The following is a 22,264-nucleotide window of genomic DNA, read 5'->3' as shown; positions in this document are numbered from 1 at the left end:
AGACATTGGCTGAATTATAGTATGATATAAAGGTAGACACCTCTTCCAGCTCTGGGGCGTCTGTATCTCAACGGAAAGCAACATGGAGGCGAGCTTCCCCGAGATTCCTTACGAAGCATAGCGGAAGCAAAACGGAAGAACGGAAGGGGCCTTCAAGATTCTGCTCGAATTCCTCATCCCGTTGCAGACAGGTCGCTCCAACGAAATGCAGCGGCCAATGAGGCATCTATATTTTTGAGGGGCGCTAGCCCCTCCTATATATAGGTTTAATGTTTTCTTTTGTTTTAAAAACGCCATTGACCTGGGCCGTGGCTCAGCGGTCCAGGCACCTTGGCCGGTGGTCTTTACTGCATGTCACTCCCCCATCTCTCTCCCCATTTCCTCCTGTCAGCCTACTGTCTGTCGCTCTATGAAAAATATAAAATAAAGGTGAAAGCCACAAAAAAACATAAAAAAAACTATGAAGAGTTTAATGTTGGTTTTTATAGTTCAATGTTTGTTTTAAAAACACCATTGAAATGTCATGTCATCTTGTCCCCAACACAAACATTAAATGCCATTAACAATAAAGATAATTTAATGTCCTATTACATCTCCTAATCAACGGGAGTTTGACTTCAATATATTAGCGCCCCTCACTTCACACAGGTGTGATTTTTAAAAATATATATGCTTAGTGATGAGCGGGTCCTGCAGGTTGACCCGCGAGGGCAGGCGGACATAAAGGTTTTGATCCCCCATAAAAAAGGAGACAAAATCCATTACGGTTAACTTCTCTCCCTCTCCTATTCTCTCTCTCTCTCTCTCCCTGTTCTCCCATCTCTCTCTTCCTGAAATCATTCTAGCTTGTTCAATGTGTTGCTTATTTTGATCAAGTATGCACAGCTGTCAACGATATCCTCATTGTACATCGATATCCAGGCCGTCGAATGTCCTATGAAATGTTGTAGGACAGGACACTCACCGTTCAATGGTCTCTCGTGTATTGTACACAATTATAAAAGACAGGGGGAAATATTAATTGAATTTGTCTCGTTTCATCAACTGATTATAAACATCTCTTCATCTCTCTCTCTCTCTCTCTCTCTGCAAATTGATGGGAAAATGGCCCAGTCCCCTCTCTCTATCGAAAGCAATTTAATTGACCATATTGCCCATCTTACCAGCAAGGTGGTAACTACTAGCTGCAATTTCCCATTGACAGCCCATACATCCAAACAGAAAAGTCCCATTTGACTGTCTTAAACGACGTTAAAACTCGAACAACGTTGCAGCTGTACGAAAGGCTTGAATTATCCTCTATCTGCAAAGTGTTTGTTTGTTTCATAAAAATCCACGGTAGATATGGTATGAGCTAATTTTGTCTGCTCATTTCTTTGCGCAATCACTTACAATTTCACATGTTCTATCTGTATCCTGACTGAGTTCTCTATTGGATTGGATGAAACTGGTATCCCGACCTGAAAATGCATGCTGTTTAATAAAGAGCTGGAGAGACATAGAGACTCCTGTTGCTGAACAAACACTCTATAGCAAATGAGTACTATAACAATATAGAGCTTTTTAACGCTTATTTTAACCAAATAAAATCACTTACCCTACCTTTAAGAGAATTGAGAAGGTAAAGTTATTCAGGAGCATTTTGGTTTTACGAAAAGATCACGTGACCGCTGTCCTCGCGTTTCTGAAAAGGCACAGTTCCCCTAAACACATACGCGTATATAAAGAATGCAAAAGTACTGTATAATCAACACTGATAACACACAGCTGTAACATAAGCACAACGAGGCAGAACATCCTTTTGTATATACACATGTATTATTTTTCTCTGTGTAACCGCAATGACCTTCACAAGACCAGAAAGTGAATCTTGAAGAGACAAACAAAACGAAGAAAAAAAACCAAAAAAAACATTACAGCTTCAAACGCAAGCATATCTTCCCACACACACTTGGCATGTTTCGCCAGCTCGAGGCATCTTAAATAAAAAGTCTTCAGACTGCGCGTCATTTTACATCTTCAGCTGTAAGCTGCAGGGCTACATGTAAATGTGCCGGAGCAGAGAGTGGATCTGATCAACGGAAATCCGCCTGCAGTCAGCAGAGGTCGCCTAAATGTACCCACAACCAGTTCTTCTATGACGGAATGGTAGCAAACCGTCCTGCATCGTTCACCATTAACATTTCATGCACACACACACAAAAAAAAACGAAGCAGTGCAACAGGGTGGGTACTTTTAAGGCCGTCCGTTGGGGGCGGGGGGAGAGACATTGTTTCTGTTCCAGAAATGACTGACTGACTGGTTTGGTTTTGGTCTTCCTCACATATTGGTGCTCATGCGGGTCTGGCTGTTGGCCGTGGTCGGGTCCCCCTGGTTGCCCTCTCTGGGTGGGGACTGGAGAGAAAGAACAGATGGGGGGGGGGGGGGGGGGGGGGGGGAAGAGGGGATCAGACCATGTGGTGCGTTCACTGTATAGTTATGACCAGGGGTTCGACACTAACGGTTGGCCGACATGGCAACTGCATTCGGTCTTCATTACATTCATTGGCTATTCGTCGTTAAATGTAAAATCAGACCCGTCTGAACTGAGTGGTGCTGTACTGTACTGTACTGTACTGTACAAGCCCTCCTCCCTGGCCTGTGTGTGTGTGTGTGTGTGTGACGCTGCACAACAGTGCCACCCAGTGGAATTGCTGAGGTGTTTCAGCTGTCTGTGCTCAGACACAGGGACATACTGTAGTGAGTGAGGGACACACATAGCTACGCAATGGAGTGGCTGCACCACTCAAAAAACAGCAACAGAGTGTACAGTCCGACACTTTTGCAGCTCAACAAAAGCGAATGTAACGGAGGACGGTTTCACGACACATTTAAATATCCGCGACGCCATCATTGCGAGTGATATTTAAAAAAATCACGTTTATATATAACGATTATAATGATCGAGGTCGTCTGACCTTGACGTGGATCTGGTTGCGCAGCACGGCCGCTCTGAGGATCATGGCCTTGGCTCGTCTCTGGAACTCCTTCCCCATGTGGACGGACTTCTCGAAGGTGTGGTTCCTCTGGTCCACGTCGCGGGCATACAGGATCTGTACACAACCACAGGCGTCATTTCAGAAAGAAATAAGTTAGCCCCCATTTCTGAAATAGCAAACTATATCAGATCTATAAAGGTCTCGACGAGGAGTCAGCTGGCGAAACAGTGTTGACTTTGACGGCACATTTTGATTTGAGTTTTATAGTCATAGTCTCTTGAATAGCTTTAATTTAGCTTTAGTCACATTTTTTGTCACCACTAATGTGTCAGTCTCGTATTAGCCGACTAAATATCATGGGATATCAGTAGACTAAATCTACAAGTTGATTTAGCTGACTAAAATGTATTTTGGCTGGCTTTGTTTCCGTCGTATATTGACTGATTTTACAACTTGCTGAAAATAGCTGATCTACAAGCCCACAACGTGTCGCGCTAGTGACGCATTGTGATCTCCCCCCCGCCCCCCCCCACCAGGCAGAGGAAGTGCCCAGGATTACATTTGATAATTGACACTTGGATGAAAAAAATGGGTTGCAAAATCGCGGGATAGAAAAAACCAAAGAAAAAGAAAAAGAGTACCTTGCTGTGGGAGTCGATGCGAGCGTTGACCAGTCCCTCCAGGATGAGCTGTGTGAGCTCATCCTCCAGAGACGCCACTGTGGTGTTGAAGGCCTGAGCCATCTTAGACATGTCTGCTGACGCGTACGGGCTGAAATACTGAGCGCACACACACACACACACACAATGTTGTAAGAGGGAAGTCGAGAGCTCTCCACCGCGCGACGCGACTACGGATAAGCGGTCGAAGATGAACGGATGGATTTATAATAAAGTGGTAAATGGTTCATTTACAGTATACTGTGTAGTACCTTTATGTGCGTGGCATTCACCACTACCTCCATTACTGAGCGGCGGTATGTCAGTGTCTTTGCTGCACATTTAGGACAACTCTCTAGTTAGTGTTTGACTCTGGGCCAGGAGCGATCCAGGTTTTATTTTGGTCTACGGGGGGGCTTAGGGCAAATGTTGGTAGGGGTGTGCCAATTCTGGAGCAATTTAACTATTGCATATATGCACTAAATGCAATACAATTAAACCCTGCAGCCGTTTTTGGAATTTGAAATGCTGGCCAGTTTGAAGGCTTTCATCATCCAGGCAAGTATCACAACAAACACTAGAGTGCACATGTGGACAATCTTAAAAAAAGGCTTATAATAAAACAAACCAGTTTGTTTATGTATGTGTTATTATGAACTACACGTCTAGACTTCCAGATTACAAATGTCCAGATTACTGCTACAGGTCTGGAAAACAATACATCCACACTTTTCAAGACTTCCCAGACTTTTGAGCAAGCATTTTTTAAAGAGAAGGCCATCAACAGAACAGCTGTATTGTACGTTTCTTTTTTGAGAGGTCGCTAGCCGCACGGAATGTGATATGTATGATGATAAGAGTGCCCCTCGCTTCACACAAGTGTGATTTTTTATTGTATTGTTTTGTGACGTTTGAAGGTAAGCCCCAACCTACGTTACAAACGTAACAACCTTTAAACAATTTTGGGGCGTGTTTTAAGCATTATACTTATAAGCGTTATATTTTAGCTATTGAAAAATAGCAGATCTACAAGCTCATAGCGCTACAAGCTTGTCTTTTTATCGTGAAAATGTGGTACAAATCTTTGAATATATATTCTTTCAGAGCGAGCGTTTTTAACTCAAATCTTTGCTTCTGGGGGGGGGGGGGGTCCCTGGAACTATATATTTTCAGATGGGGATTGGCGGCCAATTACATATGATAGTGGGGGTCCTTGACATGAAAATGTTTGAGAACCACTAATATAGAAACATGGGTTTTTCAGAAAACTGACATGGTCTCACCCAGTGTTGTTTTTGGCAGCAGGTTTCTATTTTAGTTTGAGTTAATAGTCTTTGGAATAAAACTGAATTTAGTTTTAGTCACATTTGAGTCACCTGGAATGTTTCAGTGTCTAATCTAGTTTTAGTCGACTAAATCTACAGTTGATTTAGTCGACTAAAATGTATTTTGGCGGGCCTTGATGCCATCGTAATGACAATGAAATGTTTGTACACTTAGCAGAAAATAGCAGATCTACAAGCCCACAACGCGTTGCGCTGCGACGCGTCGATTGGCTATTTCCAGCATGATTTCGAAAACACAGGACATGATGTGAAGTCCAAAGTGCCTAGGGACTCTGCAAGGCAGGGGGCGTCCTACTCCCCGAGCCAGGCTTGCACTTGACCGCATACCTAAAGATCGAAGACTTGAGCACTGTGATGTTGAGACAGCTGGACAGACACAGGGGTTGTCAAGTGGGGTCCTACTTTCACCAACGTTTCGCTGATTCATTCATGCAACCAAGTAGTAAAAATGACTTATCCTGGATCTCTCGTCCACTAGTCTCTACCTAACATTTTAGTCTAGTTTTTATTTGTTTGACGAAATTGTCAGTATATATTTAGTCTTGGTTTTAGTCATCATGGCTTAGTTTTTATTTCGTTTTCCATTTAGTTTTCGTCGGTGGAAAAAAAGGCAAGTCGACGGACACCTTTCGGTCTCAGTTTTAGTCGACGGGATCGACAGTGGTCTCACTCACCTGTATTAGAGCTCTGTTCCTGATCTGCGTGTACAGGGTTCTGACATGAGGAGCCAGGTACATGTCCAGCAGAAGGTTGTCCTGGAAGGAAGAGACACCACAGAAAGACTGTCGATATGAACCTAAAAAAATCACACCTGTGTGAACCGAGTGGAGAAACTCCTTTCTCTCCCCCCAACGCCCTCTTCCTCTCTCTCTCTCTCTCATTAGCAGGCAGAAGGCACAGCACTACCCCTCTGCCCCCTCCTGGTATTAATAAGTGACATACTCGTGCTCATGACCACTGATACATACCGGTAGGTGTACACAGACATTGCTGGTTGTAGGAGTGGTTGCACCACTCAAAAAACAAATTCCATTGATATTTATCAGAGCACTGGTCGATGCCAGAAGAGCCTGATGCCGCCCCCAAAACTTAATTTGATTAAAGTTTGTATTTGAGAAAATGTATAAGCAGAATTAATTTAAACAATTCAATTTTTATGAAATATTTTTTTTAAACTTTTGAACACCAAGATTGGCATGCTGCATAACTGCCGATGCCGATAGGTACCAATGTCAAAAACTAGATATATCGTCCAAACCGATATAAATCGCTCGGCCTCTAATATCTATAGCTCAAAACAAGAATATCTAAACATTATCTCACAACTATTGTCTGATCGGCCCATAACATTAGTACCCCTTAGGGTGTTTTTGGCAGTGCATGGTGGACTCAAAATACCCCAAATCAGATTATTACTACAAAACTTCCTCTTGGACTTCCAGGTTGAAATGAGTCCTCCATCCATACCAGTGGTTCCCAAAGTGGGGTCCGGGGACCCCTAGTGGTCCTTGAGGGAGCTCCAGGAGGTCCCCACTCCCCAGCTAAATTATTTTTAGGAACCAAATGGACCCTTATGGGTCTGTAACTCTGAGAGTGTACACATCAAGTTCAGGTGCATTTATTTGTTTGTCCCCGTGGGGCGATTTGGTTTACAGCAAGGCATAACACAGGCAGGTAACACAAAACACACAAAAACACTTTTTTTCCCCACCCTAACAGGTCCGTTTGGTTACATTTGTACACTCTCAGAGTTAAATGAACAGTGACTTTACAATACAAATGTGGGTCCTTGAAATTAAAAAATGGTTGAGAATGACCACCAGAGTCATACAAATATTTTCTTATGCATGGGGGTCCGCGGGCTAACACGTGCCAATGTGTGGGGGGCCCTTGACATGAAAACGTTTTGTGGAACCACTGCTCGTCCAGATGCTCCTACCGTACCTTCATGTCATCCAGCAGTTTGAGACAGGAGGCGTACTTGGACTCGTAGAACTTGAAGATGATGTCACGGATCTGGGGCTCCAGTTCTAGAAATAATTTAAAGGAGCTGAGTGGAAAAGAGAAGAGAGTACACAATGTGAGCGCTCATTTGGTGTACATGGACAGCCCACACAACTTAAAGGTAGAGTAAGTGATTTCACTCAAAAAACCTTAGGTTTCGTTTTTGGCTGTGGGACCTAAGCCTTCGTCCAATCAGGATAGAGAGTCAAAAACAAAACCCAAGGTTTTTTGACCCCCAGGGGTTAACTGGGGACAGGGAGGAACTCCTTATATGGTCAGCACACTCTATAGTAGAGAGGATTATCACAACAAAACAAAAAAATAAGTGATATTTGAATTAAGTGAAATCACTTACTCTACCTTTAACTTTAACTATGTTAAAAACATCACACAACTCCCCCCTATGTTGGAAACATCACACAATTCTACCTTGGCTTGGATTAATGAAGAATGCACTTGTGTTGCAAACAAGCGTATCTAATGACTTCCATTTTGACCTGGGTACGATTTAAAAAAAAAAGTCTTCTAAATCACGACAGTTTTCTGAAAACCCTATGTTTCTAATTCTATGTCAGTGGTGCTCATCCTTTTTCATGTCAAGGAACCCCAGAATTATCTGTATTTGGCCGCGGACCCCCATCTGAAAATATGTCGTTCCAGGGACGCCCCAGAAAGAAAAGATTTTAGTTAAAAACGTACGCTCTGAAAGAATATACATTGAAATATTTGCACCACAGATCTACAAGCTCGCAGCATGGCACTCGGTGCCGCGCTATGAGCTTGTAGATCTGCTATTTTCGCCCAGAATGCGTTAAACCCTTTATATTGTGTCACCTTCGATGAATCGACACCAATGGAAACAAGCCAATAGGCTTTCTTGGGTTTAAATCGCAGACCTTGTATTGAACTCTGCTCTTTTTTTGTAAACTGTTAACACATTGAGTACGCCAACGTGCATCAAAATAAAGGCCGCTATAGTGCCAGAGTAGTCTGATCGCATTTACTCTGAAAGCCAAGAACCGGAAATACTTTCTTAAAAAAGTTGACTTGACAAAGTGAGCTCATAATCCCCGATCAACTTAATATATTTATATAAACTCCAAAAAGCGTTCATATTTTGCGGGAGAGACGGATGAGGAGCAGAAATGCAGCGCCAGCATATCGATCCATTCATCACCACGGAGAGCGCCCTGGATGAGGAGATACGAGTCATTCTTTCCGCCGCGCTAACATGGGAGTCAATGACAAGCCAATCTGAGAATCCCATCGTCAAATATTCGGGAAAACAGCGCCTCCGCTGTTGTTCCTCGAAATTAGACTCTGGGGGCAAGCTCTGTTTAGAATTTCGATCAACCGGAAAAGGCCCTTGCTTTTCCGCCGAGTTCCACTACTACCGCTGTGCCGCACTGTTTTCATTCCTACTTTCAACCATTCCTTTGCGGAACAAAACATGGATGTAACGGAGGAGGACATTTTTGCTAGTGTGCTAAGGAGAGTTGCTGTTCTACACAATGTTGAACATATCAAACCGCTTCAGCACATTTGTTTGAAATATTTAATCGATCGACGAGATGTTTTATTATGTTTACCTACTGGTTTTGGAAAAAGCCTCGTATATCAAGTAGGGATGTCAGTAACGGATAGTTTCCCAACCGGTTAGCCGACAGGATTAACCGGGTCATTAACGGATAGTGGTTGATTTTTTTCTTTTTTTTAATAGGCTACCCCAAATGTAATATGCATGTATAGGCTACATAATTAAAGTTGGTAGACGAATGGTATACATTTATTTATGCTCCTTTTTTAAAAGACAAACAAAAAAGCAACATTTAACAATATAAATAAATTGTTGTAGGCTTAATCATCAATAAACATCGCATCTGCGCGTCTACAGTAGTCCTACAGAGGTCCGCCGGTTCTAGTCCAAAACATAAATAAATCCAGTCCAGATCTGAGCAACTTATACCTATAAAGCCACTGGACGCATGGGCTAAGCCTTTTTTTTATTATTAAGGAAGATCAGCAAGCATGTCACCGTGTTCCGTTTGTTGACTTTTCGCTGACGAGAAAACCCTCAAACATCGATAGCACATGGCTAACTTGATAGCCGTAAGCCGTGCCAGTGTGGGGAGACGGATAAGAGGAGGAAGCGGCAGCGGCTGTAAACGTTCTCCCTCCAGGCCAAATGGCCAATAATGGAATTAATAATGCCAAGTAGGTCTCTGCATTTATACGGTTGACATGTGTTCATCTCGTCTCGCTGTCACTCGCTTACATTTCGACTACCGCAAGTCCGCAAAGCTACCCTTGTAGCCAACTAGCCAGAAGTACAACAGAAAACTTTGGGACATTGAGGGGGCAGAAAACCGAGCCAGAGCGCTGTTCATGCAGCCTGGAGTGTGACAAGCTGGGCGGCGCAAATAAGAACAATTTTAGGCATGTGTGCAACATGACAACTGTTTTAAAGTATTGTACAGTGACAAGTACAGTCTCTGTAATGTTTATGTTGTACTATTACTAAAAACGATCTAAAATAAAGGGATTTAAGATCAGAACACGTATTTATTATTATGCAAATTAATCGTTAAAGCTGATAAAAATATCCGGATGTTTTTTAACGGTCGGCTAACCGGTTAGCCGGTTGTTTGGTGTTGTTTGTTGACCAGAGGAAGCCATGTTCAATAATAAGAAGCGTGTATAGGTTTGCTTCCAGTGGGACGAAATTTCCTAGCCGCACACACATGTAAATCCCGCCCACTAAATGTGATTGGGTGATTGCGCGGCTGACTTCCTGAACTACAGCGTCCATACTTGTAGGCCAGTGATACGTTTCTTTCTACTGCTTGCCGACAGACTAGTTGACGCGAGGCAACAGTCTGTCTTGAGAGACTAATGACAAGCTAATACTTGCACAGAGCGTTAGCATACGGCAAGCGAAAAGCGAAATGCCAAAAAAAAAAATAGGAATAATTCTGATTATTATTATCTCGCCCCGCGTCGTTTGGACGTCGCTAGGACGTCCACAGACGTCTAAGGTATTACTCGTTTCTGATCCTTATGACGTTTCCAGACGTGTTTTGTACAGAATGTGTTAATGAAGTATTCCAAAAGTTGGAATCGAGTCCCCGAGGGGTGTACACTGGGCACCTTTAAGACAAATGACCGATCTAGATGCTCACAATGCGTTGCGTATTGTGAGCTTGTAGATGGGCGATTTCCGCCAAATGTTCACTCCAGAATAGGGACGCTAGGGTTCATGTGAATTTAGTCATTTCAGATGAATTGAACATGGAAGGACCCCAGTGGAAACGAGCCGTAGACTTTCTTGGGTTATAAATCCTCTTAGCAGACCTCGTATTGAACTGTAAGTATTCAATCAATCAATCAGTGATGAGTGAATGACGGTGTACTGCTTGTACCTGCTGGATATGATGTTTTTCTGGAGCTCCTGTCTGTCAAACGTCGCCAGGGCACACAAGCCTCCATAAACAGCCACGTTACTGGCAGACAGCAGCTAGAACACGAACACACACGAACACACACACACACACACACACACACACACACACACACACACACACACACACACACACACACACACACACACACACACACACACACTTTTCATGTCAAGGACCCCCAAAACCCACATGCAATAGCACTGGTATGGTACGTTCGGTTTACGTTAGTTAGTTAGTTACATTTATTGTCTACAATGTGGAAACTTTTCTTTGGTCTCATAAACAACAGTAACAACAAAACACCAACAACCCTTACAAACAATTATCTTACATGGCAAAAAAGCAGGACAACAGTGACTAATACAAACTGCTTTAACGAGTCATTTAGTGCCTTAATGGCATTAGGAATGAAGGCATTTAAAAAAATAAAAATCATAGCAGCTGAGGTTCGAGTCTAGTCAACGCCCATCCAGCTCACCTCTGGGTAGTCACAGTGGTCGAACGAGGCCAGCAGGAAGCACTTGGCTGCTGCTTTGTACTTTCGAGACGCCAGTTCTGCCAAACCTGGGGGAAAAAATAAGGGATGGAGCTCGATAACAGATACCCGGAAAATATATTGAGGATATCGGCCCATGACGTCATGTTTAAACAATCAAGACAAGAGGGCAATCAAGAAATGAATGCAATCATCCGTGCTGGCACAAACATGTCGGTCTAAAAGTGTATTGATACAGTACATGCCAACCAGCGCCGTCAGGGTAAACAAAATTATGATTTTAAAGTGACGGTACACATATTATTACTTGCGCAAGCAGAGCGCGCAAGTACTAGTTTCGTCCAGGACAATATTCGACGCGTATGCACCGTCCCAGCATATTCTATGCGTATGCACCGTCCCAGCATATGACGTCAGGGTATAACTGGTATAACTAGCTCTCAATGATGACGTATTAAAGGTGTGCATTAAAGGACCCAATGCCAGAGTGTAATTGGTTTTTGATGGCGACGTAACGACGATATGTTTTAGTGTCAGGAGGATTAAAGGTAATGCTCCTATGTATACATGTATGGCACCACTGCCGTATCAGGCACAAGTAGTCATTACGTCATTTGCTGGGACGGTGCACAGTGCATGCGCATCAAAAGTGGCGCAAAGTAACCACAGTATATCGCTAATCAACAAATTACATGTACATATACACAGAGGCATTTAGTATTAATATCACTATAGTCCAAGATTAAGTAAATTTAAAGCAATTGACAATTTGAAATAAATAATTAAATAATTATACTGTATACGGGATTAACATACTTTATTACAGTTTATATACCTTTTTTTTCCCATCGGATATCGATGATTTATTTTTCTTTGAGAAACTAAAAAGGGATCCAGAATAATTCTAAATCGATAAAACTGTATTTCTTTTATAGATAGAAACCTGTACCATACTTCATAGGGAGGTAGCAAATAGCTAAACCTAATATTTCAACATTTCAAACGTTCCTTCACAGAGAAGCTGAGATTTGACCGTTTGTAGCGGTCGGCAGTACTTGCGCGCTCTGCTTGCGCACTAAACTAGTGTAAGTAGGCACGAGACAGAGTGCAGTTATAGTTATTATTATTAATAATTATAATAATAATAATAATAATAATAATAAAATTATTGTATTGGTAAAAAGGTCAATTGCCTTCCGTATGTTAGAAAATAGTACTGTATTTGAAGGCCCTAGTAAGATACTGGCTCTGTTCCGAATTGATTGTCTCCCATCTTTCCACAAAACAACAGAAAATGCTCGATAGTGGGCTCAATAAGCTTGATCGATAAAGGTGCTCGTTAACCATTAAGATTAACGAGCAGTACTGTGCAGCTGTGTTCAACACACAACACTGGTAAAGCTCAATTACAGTCATAATCGTGCAGCCTACCAGTACGCCAGAAATCCTATCAAACCGAACAGAAGCGTCATGTAATGCTACAGGCTAGCATCGTGATAAAACTGAACCAATGTGTAATGAGAAACTGATGGGGTAATGCAATGACGATGATACGACCGCAGCAGTATGACCGCCAGACGTCGTCTTACCTGCAGCACATTTCAGTTTGGTGAGGACCGCTTGGTTCTGACCATCTCGTTCCCCTCTTTGCTGGACCAAAGGGAGGAGACGTTATCAGTTGAAGACAGAAAAATCACACCTTCCAAGAGTGTTCCATTCATATCACAATCATAATATTCATAATGCCTGTCAAAAGATTGATTTAGTTCTATAGGGGGGTGTGGGGTGATACTTAGTACATCTCTGTGATTTTAACCACTTCTTGAACCCCAGCATCTATATTCGGGGGACGGACGATGACATTACCCAAAAATAGCCATCCTACGCCCACAACGTTAACTTTGGTGTAGGTGGAAAAGAAAAGAGGTTCAAGACAAGTACAGTCAACTCAGGTCCAGTTTACCAAGTCTCTGGAGCAGTGGTTTTCACCCCTTTTCACATCAAGGCCCATTATTCATTCAGCAATTGAGCCGCGGACCACCATTTGAGCGTAAAATCAAACCAACTCTTTAGCGTAAAATGAAACCAAATGGATCGGGAACGGTCCATTTGGTTTCATTTGACACAACTCAAAGAGTTAAAGGACAACTTCATCACTTTTCAACCTATCTTCAGGTACTCACTAATAATCATGGAAAGAAATGGCGGAAATTTCTGTGTCTCATAGGAGGGCTGTGGGCAGTTTAGAAACCGTCCTCCAGTGACATCATCGATGGGGAATACAAGCTAATAGAAACTGCAGGCTTTCTAGTCCTGAAAAGTTGCGAAAATGGAAGCCATCGTTCTCATGATATATATACGTATATATATATATATATATAATAATTTTATCATGATTGTTAGCGAGGACCTATTATATGAAGATAGGTTGAAAAGTGGCGAAGTGGTCCTTTAAAGATCTAGAAGGGTACATTTGGTTACCAACTTTCCATCATTTAGCTGGGGACCACCTGGAATCCCCTCAAGGACCACTGGTTTAAGAGGTTAAACCTTCCTGAATCATACCTTCCTGTGATGTAATGCCCTGTAAAGAACAGCCCCGGTTCATCAGCAGTCCAGTGCACATTATTTCTTTCCATGGGGTATCTATCTGCCTTTTTAAGGTTAGGTTTGGGCATAGCTTTACTGAGGTAACGTTTAGAAATAAAGCTAGGCTTAGGCATAGTTAAACCGAGGTTACGTTTAGGAATGATCCGGTGGGCTACCGTTCCGAGGTCGTCGGATTCGATCCGCGGCGAGCGTGTTTTGGGACGAGCGTTATTTCATACAAAGACACCACCAGACATACCAGCAGCAGGCAGAGATGTCCGATTGAATCATAACTCTGCGAGACTAGACGTATACCGTGTATAATACCGTGTGTATTGGTGTCTAGTAACGACGAAGAATTATATGAAATTAAAACGATGCACGTGTAATAAAACTATGGATAGCAGCTTTACAACGCACCGTCTCAGCATGCCTTCCCACCAGCCATTGGAGGAGGTGGTGTAATGATTTCTAATGGGCGCTTCTTCTTACCTCTGCTATTTCAGGAGTGGACTCTGCCTTGCTGACGTAGCTTAGGACATGCGACCAGTTCTGGAGGTAAACGCTGACCTAGAGGAGGGGAAGAGACAGACGGATGACATTTTCAATTAAATTAAATTGGATTAAAAGTGGCCCAGTGACATGCATTGTCTATGGCAAGGAGCGGCCTATATCCCCATTATGACAGGAGGCGGTGCCGGCATAGAGCGCAGGGGGTCGAGGGATAGTTCATTTCCGGCTGCCGCTGTCAGAGCGTGTGAATACGAGCCCCACCACAGCTCCTCTCATTGGACTGTGCTCGCCAGCTCCTCCCAGGCAGAATACAAGAGCTCCCCCTCCTATACCTTTAAGGAACTCCACAAACCTCCGCCCGCAACTATTATAATACATGTGCCTTAATGTCATCGAGGCAAACGTCATTGTGGTTAGAGTACACTCGGAGTTCGGGAGGTTCAATCTCCCCGGGCGGCTCTCAGACTAAAGACTTCCCTTCTTGGCACTCAAGAGCATCGAGGGTCACGTTTCTGCTACATACCAGAGGATGTGTGCAGTACTAAGCTGCCTCACTCTAGTACAGAAACAGAAGATAGGTTCCTGCATCTCTGGGGGGGCAACGAGGCTCGAGAACCGTTGGTTCCAGAGGCTACTAACTATTTGATAACATTAAGATGCATTATTAATGACATGTCTCTGTACGTACGTGTATGGCTGTAATGCACGCAACTTGAGAACCGGTAGCCCCACCGACTCCAGATTCGACGCACACGTTCCACACCCCCACAGGGAGTGCAGTGCCCGGTGTCGGACCCCACAGTTGTCCAGAACGACCTCTGCCCGGGCCCTGGACCCGGGCCCCTGCTCCATATATGGAGGTGGAACGGGTACTCCGTCACGGGTACAACGGGTATTGCATAGCCGCGTGGGGGGCATGGATCTCCAACTTCCATTACCGTTACCGACTCGGTGCTCTACAGCCGGGGCACCGGGTCTAGCATATCTAATATGACATGCTAATGACGTGTTATTTGTTTGCGTCTATACCTTGATGACGTTAAGACACATGTTGATGACGTGCTTGGCGCTGGTGCAGTAGTCTCTGGCCCTGGAGTAACACTTGAGAGCATTGCTGAGGTCACCGCAGTCCAGGTAATGGTCCCCCAGGTCATCATGTCCTCTCCTGATGGGAAGACAAGCAGAGACATAGAGAGAATGAGAACGAGCACATCAAGGGGAGGAGAAGAGACAAGACAGTGGCTTCGTGGTTAAGAGTGTCCGCCCTGGAGGCCCGGTGGCACAGTCCGGTACGGTGCTGTCGCCTCACAGATAGAAGGTCCTGGGAGGCGGCCTTTTTTCCGACAGCATTCTAAGCTGCCGGGGCAACGATCCGATCCGCAGCGGGGGGACATTCGCTGCGATGCGAAAAAGTGATGGTCCGACATGCGCTGCTCCCGTGCTTGCGGTTATAGGGTTAGGTTAGGATTGAGGTTTCGGATCAATATGCTGTCGGAAAAAAGACCTGCACCCGAAGGTCCTGGCTTCGATTCCCGCTGGGGCGCTGAGGGCGTGTTCCCTCCTCCGCGTCATCAGTGCCCAATACCCGAGGCGGGATTGGCGAAAGGGCCTTTCTGTGTGGAGTTTGCATGTTCTCCCCGTGTCCCCTAGGGTAGATACCCTCACAAAAAACATGCTGTAATCCTGGTCTCTAAAACTACCTCCCCCTGGCCAGCCGGGGTGCCTCGGCTCTAAATGGGTAAAGTGAACATGAGTTTTTTACCTAATGCTCTCCTTGATGGAGTTCCCCTTGTAGTTCTTCAGGTCGGTGTCCAGCTTCTCCAGTTTGAGCAGAGCTTTCTTCCTGGTGGACTCGGCCCAGGCCGAGTCCAGAGCAGGAGGGTCCGCGACGGCCCCTTCGGGCGCTGGCTCCGGAACTCCCTGGACCTCACTGTGGCGCAGGGAACACGCTCACACGCACAGACACACACGCACAGTCTCACTCACACTCACACACACGTGCGCGCGCACACACACACACAGACACACACACACACACACACACACACACACACACACACACACACACACACACACACACACACACACACACACACACACAGGGACAGCGAAAAATGTCAATGTATAATACAGAAAGAAGACAAACATTCACATTTTGGGCAAACATGTAAGGTTTGCTATATTTGTGATACAGCACTGCACATATTTCAAAGATGTTATTTCATGCCGGGTGGTTATTTGATTAACAATTTCACCCCCTTAAGTAGAGCATAATTGCACTCTGGAATATTCCTCAACATTATACTGAGCTCCTCTACCTGCTGCATTCCATTTCCAGTTCCATTCTTATTTCTTGGATTTGGAATGAGTGTAAATACGTCTAGCATCTATATAGCCTATATGTCGGGCTTCTTCAAAAACCAAGTCTCCTCGTAGGGATCAATACATGTATCACTCATCGCTTGCAGCAGAGAACAGCACGAGAATCAAACTGAGGATTCTTGCGTGCGTGCGTGGGTGCGAGTGAGCGTGTGTCAGCACCGGTTGGCCTCTGTGAGCTTGCGGTGGATCTCCTCGTAGGCGTCCACGTTGAACGTCCTCTGGACGAAGGACAGCGCCATCTTGAGGGCCTCGACGCGCATCTGAGGACAGTGTTCAGCGATGAACTGTAGCCTCTCCATCCTCATGAGACCGCTGTAGCTGGCCGCGTACTGCTCCAGGTCCTATACAGGGACATAAAACAGCGTTATGTTCTGTAGCTGGCCGCGTACTGCTCCAGGTCCTACAGGGACATAAAACAGCATTATGTTCTGTAGCTGGCCGCGTACTGCTCCAGGTCCTACAGGGACATAAAACAGCATTATCCCAGACCCCCAGAATTTTGTAATGTAATTGGCCGCCGACCCCCCATCTGAAAATACGTTCTTCCAGGGACAACACATTTTAAACATGGGAATCATTTTGGAGGTGCATGGCACCAGAGGTTCCGGTCATTGGTTCTGGCAACCTGATGACGTAAAGTTATTTTTTCAGAAACCGAAAAATAGTATTGATCCCAGGCAGGTCAGTTCCGTACCAGTGTCGGGTTCTCTACGGTGTAGTTGGCGTCTGGAGCATTCTGCTGGTCATCCTGGGGGTCCACGTCGATCTGCATTGGTTCCACGGCCCCCTGAAAAAAGACACACACACACACACACACACGGACACGCGCGCGCACACACACACACACACACACACACACGCACACACACGGATTAGAGCAAAATTTAATCTCACAAGTCACAACTGAAGAATGTTGTATGGCCGGCAAGAGGTAACCTCATGTTTTAGTCATATTGTTCCTGCTGTTCTAGATACAGCCAAACAGGTGAAGCAGAATTTCAGAAATCACAGATTGAGAAGGCTTTAAGCTTTTGCTTTAATGAAATATTATCGGACAGACTAAAGGCCTATTCATATTCCAGTTTTAGTTAGTAAAAACAGAGAGATGTGTTTGTGTGAGCGGTGAGTTTCTTATCACGCAGCCGCGACGAGACGTCATGTTGTAGTTTTCGGTGGTCACCTTTATCCCCTAAAACCTTAGGGTGTTATGGAAGATGCTTCTGAACACATTGCATATTGCCTATTGCTATACAGTAGCTCTTAATGCATCACAGGCACATTGTGAGCTTGTAGATCAGCTATTTTCAGTGTGAAACATGCTCCCATAGAAGACATGCATGCTTCTATATGGAATTCTCCTTTGATCGTTTTTGTTTTAAGTAAAAAAAGATCACCGACAATGAGTCAGTGATTTATGACTCCTGGGGCTCAAGCTTTGAAGGGTAGCAGATCTACAAGCTCTCAGCATGTCATGATGCAAATGCAATGCGTTGAGGCCTGGGCTTGTATTTCTATTTTTCTTTTTTTCGTGGATGTACAGCACTTTAACCCATGCAGGTGGCCGTTTATAATTGCAAGAAGATTCTCCATATTCCATAACAGTGATATTTAAAATGATTAAGGACAAGACCAGTGGTCTGGCATCTTTAGACTATGACTACTACCGTACAAACTATTATAATGTATTTCTAGACCTAGAACGTAAACCTTTGTAAATTTTGTAAATTTCTCTACTTTTGTATCAGAGGCATAGAACGGTCCCACTTACTTTCTGGCCGGGTTCCAAATTGGCGGCCTAAAGGTCATTACACACTGGCGAATTGGCGACGCGATATATTCGTGCGAATAATTCGCATTTAAAAAAAAAAACAATTGAAGTCCATGCAAGCTTCCACATCAGTGGCGAATGTGCGAAAATGCGACCGTTTTCGCTCTTTATTTGTTCGCTCTGGTGTCGTATTTTGCAGAGATTCGCAGGCGAACTGCAACATGCAATATTTCGCATTTTCAGATTGCTTATTCGCATCGCGTCGCTAATTCGCCAGTGTGTAATGACCTTAAATGTGATAAATACTCAGTTTGTACTCACCCATTAAATAATTCCAAAGACGTGGAGTGAAATATGGCCCACAAAACTTGTATTTAGTCAATTATCTCCACTTCTTCAAGAGATGCACAATGACGTCTTTCTCTCGGGGCGAGAGGGGCCCGGAATGATCGCTGGACTGATTTTACGAATACGTCCTGTTTACCGCAGACGTTGTCACCAAATGACCAGGGAAACACAAAAGTTTGGGTCACACAATTGGCAGGTGGTGTGATTAATTACTCAGCACCTAGGCACGCAAGGCACCTGCCAATTAAATACACGTTTTGTGCCAGAACTTTCACATGGATATAAAACTAGAGGACCATATTTCACTCCACGTCTTTGGAATTATTTAACGGGCGAGTACAAACGGAGCATTTATCACATTTAGGCCGCCAATTTGGAACCCGACCAGACCGTAAGTGGGACCGTTCTATGCCTCTGTTACATGAAAATGTACGAAGTTACTGTAATGATCACATGCGTTCTAGGTCTAAATGCATTTCCAAAGGCATTAAGGCAAGAACCCTAAGTCGACTGAGGTAGCAACATTCAAATGGTCATAGTGCCTTAATTTCAATTAAAATAAATTCAAATTAGCTTTACTGGCATGAGAAAACATACAGTACGTTTTGCATTGTCAAAGAAAGCAAGTGTCAAAACATAATAAGAAAGAAATATGGGGGAAAAAATCAGTAAAGTTTGAGGGGGCATTGTGTTAAACAGAGCCATTGTATTACAACTTTATACACACAGACACACACACACACACACACACACACACACACAGTTTTTGAAACAAATAGCCATCCTTTGCAGTCCCTTCTGGGACAATTAGCAGCATTTCACAAAGGTTAACTTTACAAAAAGAGACAGGAAGGACGATTATCTATTCTAGATAGAGAACATGCAAGGTTCCAACCTTCCAGCATTGGATAAGGGATTTAAACAACAACCATTCTGTAGCATTCCAGAGTAGTACAGTTTATTATAAAACAAGGACACACAGATCATGCAAACTAACCACCATGGGTATCTGTGTGCATCTGTTTTATAACCTCATCATGTCCAATGTTAACTACATGAGCCACCTTGCACTCCTTATACAACCACGTCCTGAATTATTTCACTGAATTACTTCTTGCTTGATTACATGTTAGCTACAACAGCTGATAAATGCATCCATATAAAGTTGTCCTCTCTGGTAAACATTATAGTGGAGGGTTTAACACATTTAGAATGCATCACTTCACTTCCTACTAAATTACAGCACGTATTATTCTTGCCTTGTCAACAACATGCATGCATGTTAGCCTAATGTGTTGTTAGCATTAGCTGGCTGTCTAGTAGCTCGTTTGGGGAATAAGTGAAGGATGCGAGAAGATGAATTGGCCCTGGTGTCAAATGTTGTGCATTATAATTTATTCCCGAAAATGCAAAAGAAAACACAGATGTATTAATTGTTATTCACCTGAAAGTTAAACACTTGCACTGGGAGAGGCATTTCTGACAGGAGGAGAGAGAGGAGACGCCTGGGCTGACTGACTGACTGACTGAATGGAATGACTGTGGCTCTTCTTCTTGCACATATTAACGGGGGACTGCGACCAGTTTGCACGGTGCATTCTGACACCTAGTGCACCGGGGTGTGCACTGTGCAGTATACCATGGCAGATTACTTAATAATATAGTAGCTCACAACGATCAGGTTAACCCATTTAGGCCTGACGTCGAAATAAAAAAAAAATCTTCTAAATTCTGACAGTTTTCTGAAATATTCTATGTCAGTGTTGCTCAAACATATTCATGTCAAGGACCCCAAATATATATGACATGACATTGGCCACCAACACCCATCTGAAAATCATGTTGTTCCAGGGACCCTCCCAGTAGCAAGTTTAAAAAAAAAATAGCAGACCTACAAGCTCGTAGCTTGTAGATCTGCTATTTTTCAATAGCTAAGTAGGCCTATAACATAATGCTTGAAACACCAAAAGGGGTTCCCGCAGGCGCATTTAGGAATGGGATTATATTAGTTCACCCCACGATTTTTCCAATTTTTTTTTCACATCACCTTCCTGAATCCTGAGCCAATGTTGCTGACCGGCTCGGGTGATCGGTCAACAGGATACTCAGTACATTTCAGTGTCTGGCGTTCATCAGTCAATATTGGTTTATTAGGAATGCGACAAAAAACTAAATATGGTCATATTGGTGATTGGTCCAGACCTATTGGTTCATGACTCTCGTATTCATACGGGAGTCATGAAGTAACTGCACCCTGTTTTTGGCGCTCGATACATTTACAACGTTTCTGTATATATATAAACATTCGGAATTCAAATATAAAGTACTGTAGGAGTGCCGATGTAGGCAGAGAGAAAAGAGAGATTTATTCTCGTATTGGAAAAGCCAACGATGGTGGCACTCCGTTTATTTTAACAGAAGAGAGAGACAACAACAAACTTGTCGCATAGATAAAACGTCAACTTGTTACTACGTCAAAGCTCCTAAGGTAACACACTATGCCTTGCATTAAAGTGAGAGGAACAACCATATATAACATGGACAGGAACGCAGTGAATTATAAATGTCATTAATAACTGTTCAGTGTGTGTCTATCCACCACACACGTCCCCCCAGAATTCACAAGAACTGGCCCAGTGAAACGACCAGGGACCCGAATGACCCGCCCAAAGCTATTCCGAAGCTCCTGGGCAGGCAGAGGGGGCCGCAGCGGGAGGGCGACCGACGGGTGCTGACGGCAAGCAGGCGCCGGGCGGCCGTGTGGGAGATCCAAAGGTGGTCGGACCCGTTCCAAGGGAGCCCCACCCGGGGGACGACCGCGGCGCGGTGCCTGAGCCACTTCAACCGGGCGGCTCAAATCCAGGTGGGCTGGCTTCAGCCGGTCCACTGAGATGCGGTCCAACCTGCCCCCAACATCAACAACAAACGTCTTGTCGCCAGCCTCCACCACCCGGTAAGGACCATCGTAAGGCGGTTGCAGGGGTCCACGATGGGCATCATGGCGGATAAACACATACCCCGCCGCTCGCAGGTCAGGGGGGATGTGCACCCGGGGCAGGCAGTGGTGTGAGGTCGGGACGGGCAGGAAAGTCTTAGCAGCATCCAGGAGAGTACGGCGTTGGTCAGAAGCAGACCAGGGGACAGTAGTGCAGGGAATAAAATCCCCTGGGACCCTGAGGGTCTGGCCATAAACTAACTCCGCCGAGGAAGAAAGGAGGTCTTCCTTAGGCGCAGTCCTAATCCCCAGCATCACCCAGGGGAGTCTGTCAATCCAGGTGTCGTCCTGGAGAGTAGCCTTAAGCGCAGCCTTCATGTCCCTGTGAAAGCGTTCACACATGCCGTTGGCCTGGGGGTGGTATGCCGCCGTGCGGTGGAGCGAGACACCCAACTGATGAGAAACAGAAGTCCAGAGTTCGGAAGTGAACTGGGGGCCACGATCGGAAGACAGATCAGAGGGGGCACCGAACCGGGCGACCCAGGTACCGATGAAGGCCCGTGCCACATCAGCCGCTGTTGTTGCCGACAGTGGGACTGCCTCCGGCCAACGGGTGGTCCTGTCCACCATAGTCAGGAGGTGAGTAAATCCCCTGGAGGGAGGAAGGGGTCCCACAAGGTCAACATTGACATGGTCAAAACGCCGTTCAGGAACAGTGTAGGGCTCCAAAGGGGCCTTAACATGACGATGGATCTTTGCACGTTGGCATGCCACGCAGGTTCTG

At 44.6% G+C, this 22,264-nt stretch overlaps 1 protein-coding gene across 1 annotated transcript; it reads right to left on the bottom strand.

The window, feature by feature from the left end:
- Positions 1-1,796: 1,796 nt before the first annotated feature.
- LOC308323256 (COP9 signalosome complex subunit 1-like) lies at positions 1,797-20,064 on the bottom strand. The gene is made up of 14 exons (XM_080774970.1): positions 19,990-20,064; positions 17,124-17,216; positions 16,589-16,770; positions 15,810-15,977; positions 15,077-15,212; positions 14,027-14,104; positions 12,535-12,595; positions 10,928-11,013; positions 10,408-10,502; positions 6,929-7,034; positions 5,659-5,739; positions 3,621-3,758; positions 2,959-3,093; positions 1,797-2,395 (listed from the first exon to the last, which is right to left on the bottom strand). Exons 1-14 carry the CDS (start codon positions 20,020-20,022, stop codon positions 2,321-2,323), a joined length of 1,467 nt encoding a protein of 488 aa, XP_080631096.1. The 5' UTR covers positions 20,023-20,064; the 3' UTR covers positions 1,797-2,320.
- Between the last annotated feature and the right edge of the window lie 2,200 nt (positions 20,065-22,264).

Source organism: Protomyctophum bolini, assembly GCF_963924005.1.
Source record: "Protomyctophum bolini genome assembly, chromosome: 11".
Classification (NCBI taxonomy): domain Eukaryota; kingdom Metazoa; phylum Chordata; class Actinopteri; order Myctophiformes; family Myctophidae; genus Protomyctophum; species Protomyctophum bolini.
This window is presented reverse-complemented; position numbering and strand designations above follow the sequence as displayed.

Coding starts and splice junctions, on each gene's coding strand:
- LOC308323256 (XM_080774970.1), bottom strand. CDS start 20,022: ATGCCTCTCCCAGTGCAAGTGTTTAACTTTCAG. Junction 7,035..10,407: donor AAAAACATCATATCCAGCAG/GTACAAGCAGTA, acceptor TTTTCCACTCAG/CTCCTTTAAATTATTTCTAG. Junction 3,759..5,658: donor GGAACAGAGCTCTAATACAG/GTGAGTGAGACC, acceptor GTGTGCGCTCAG/TATTTCAGCCCGTACGCGTC.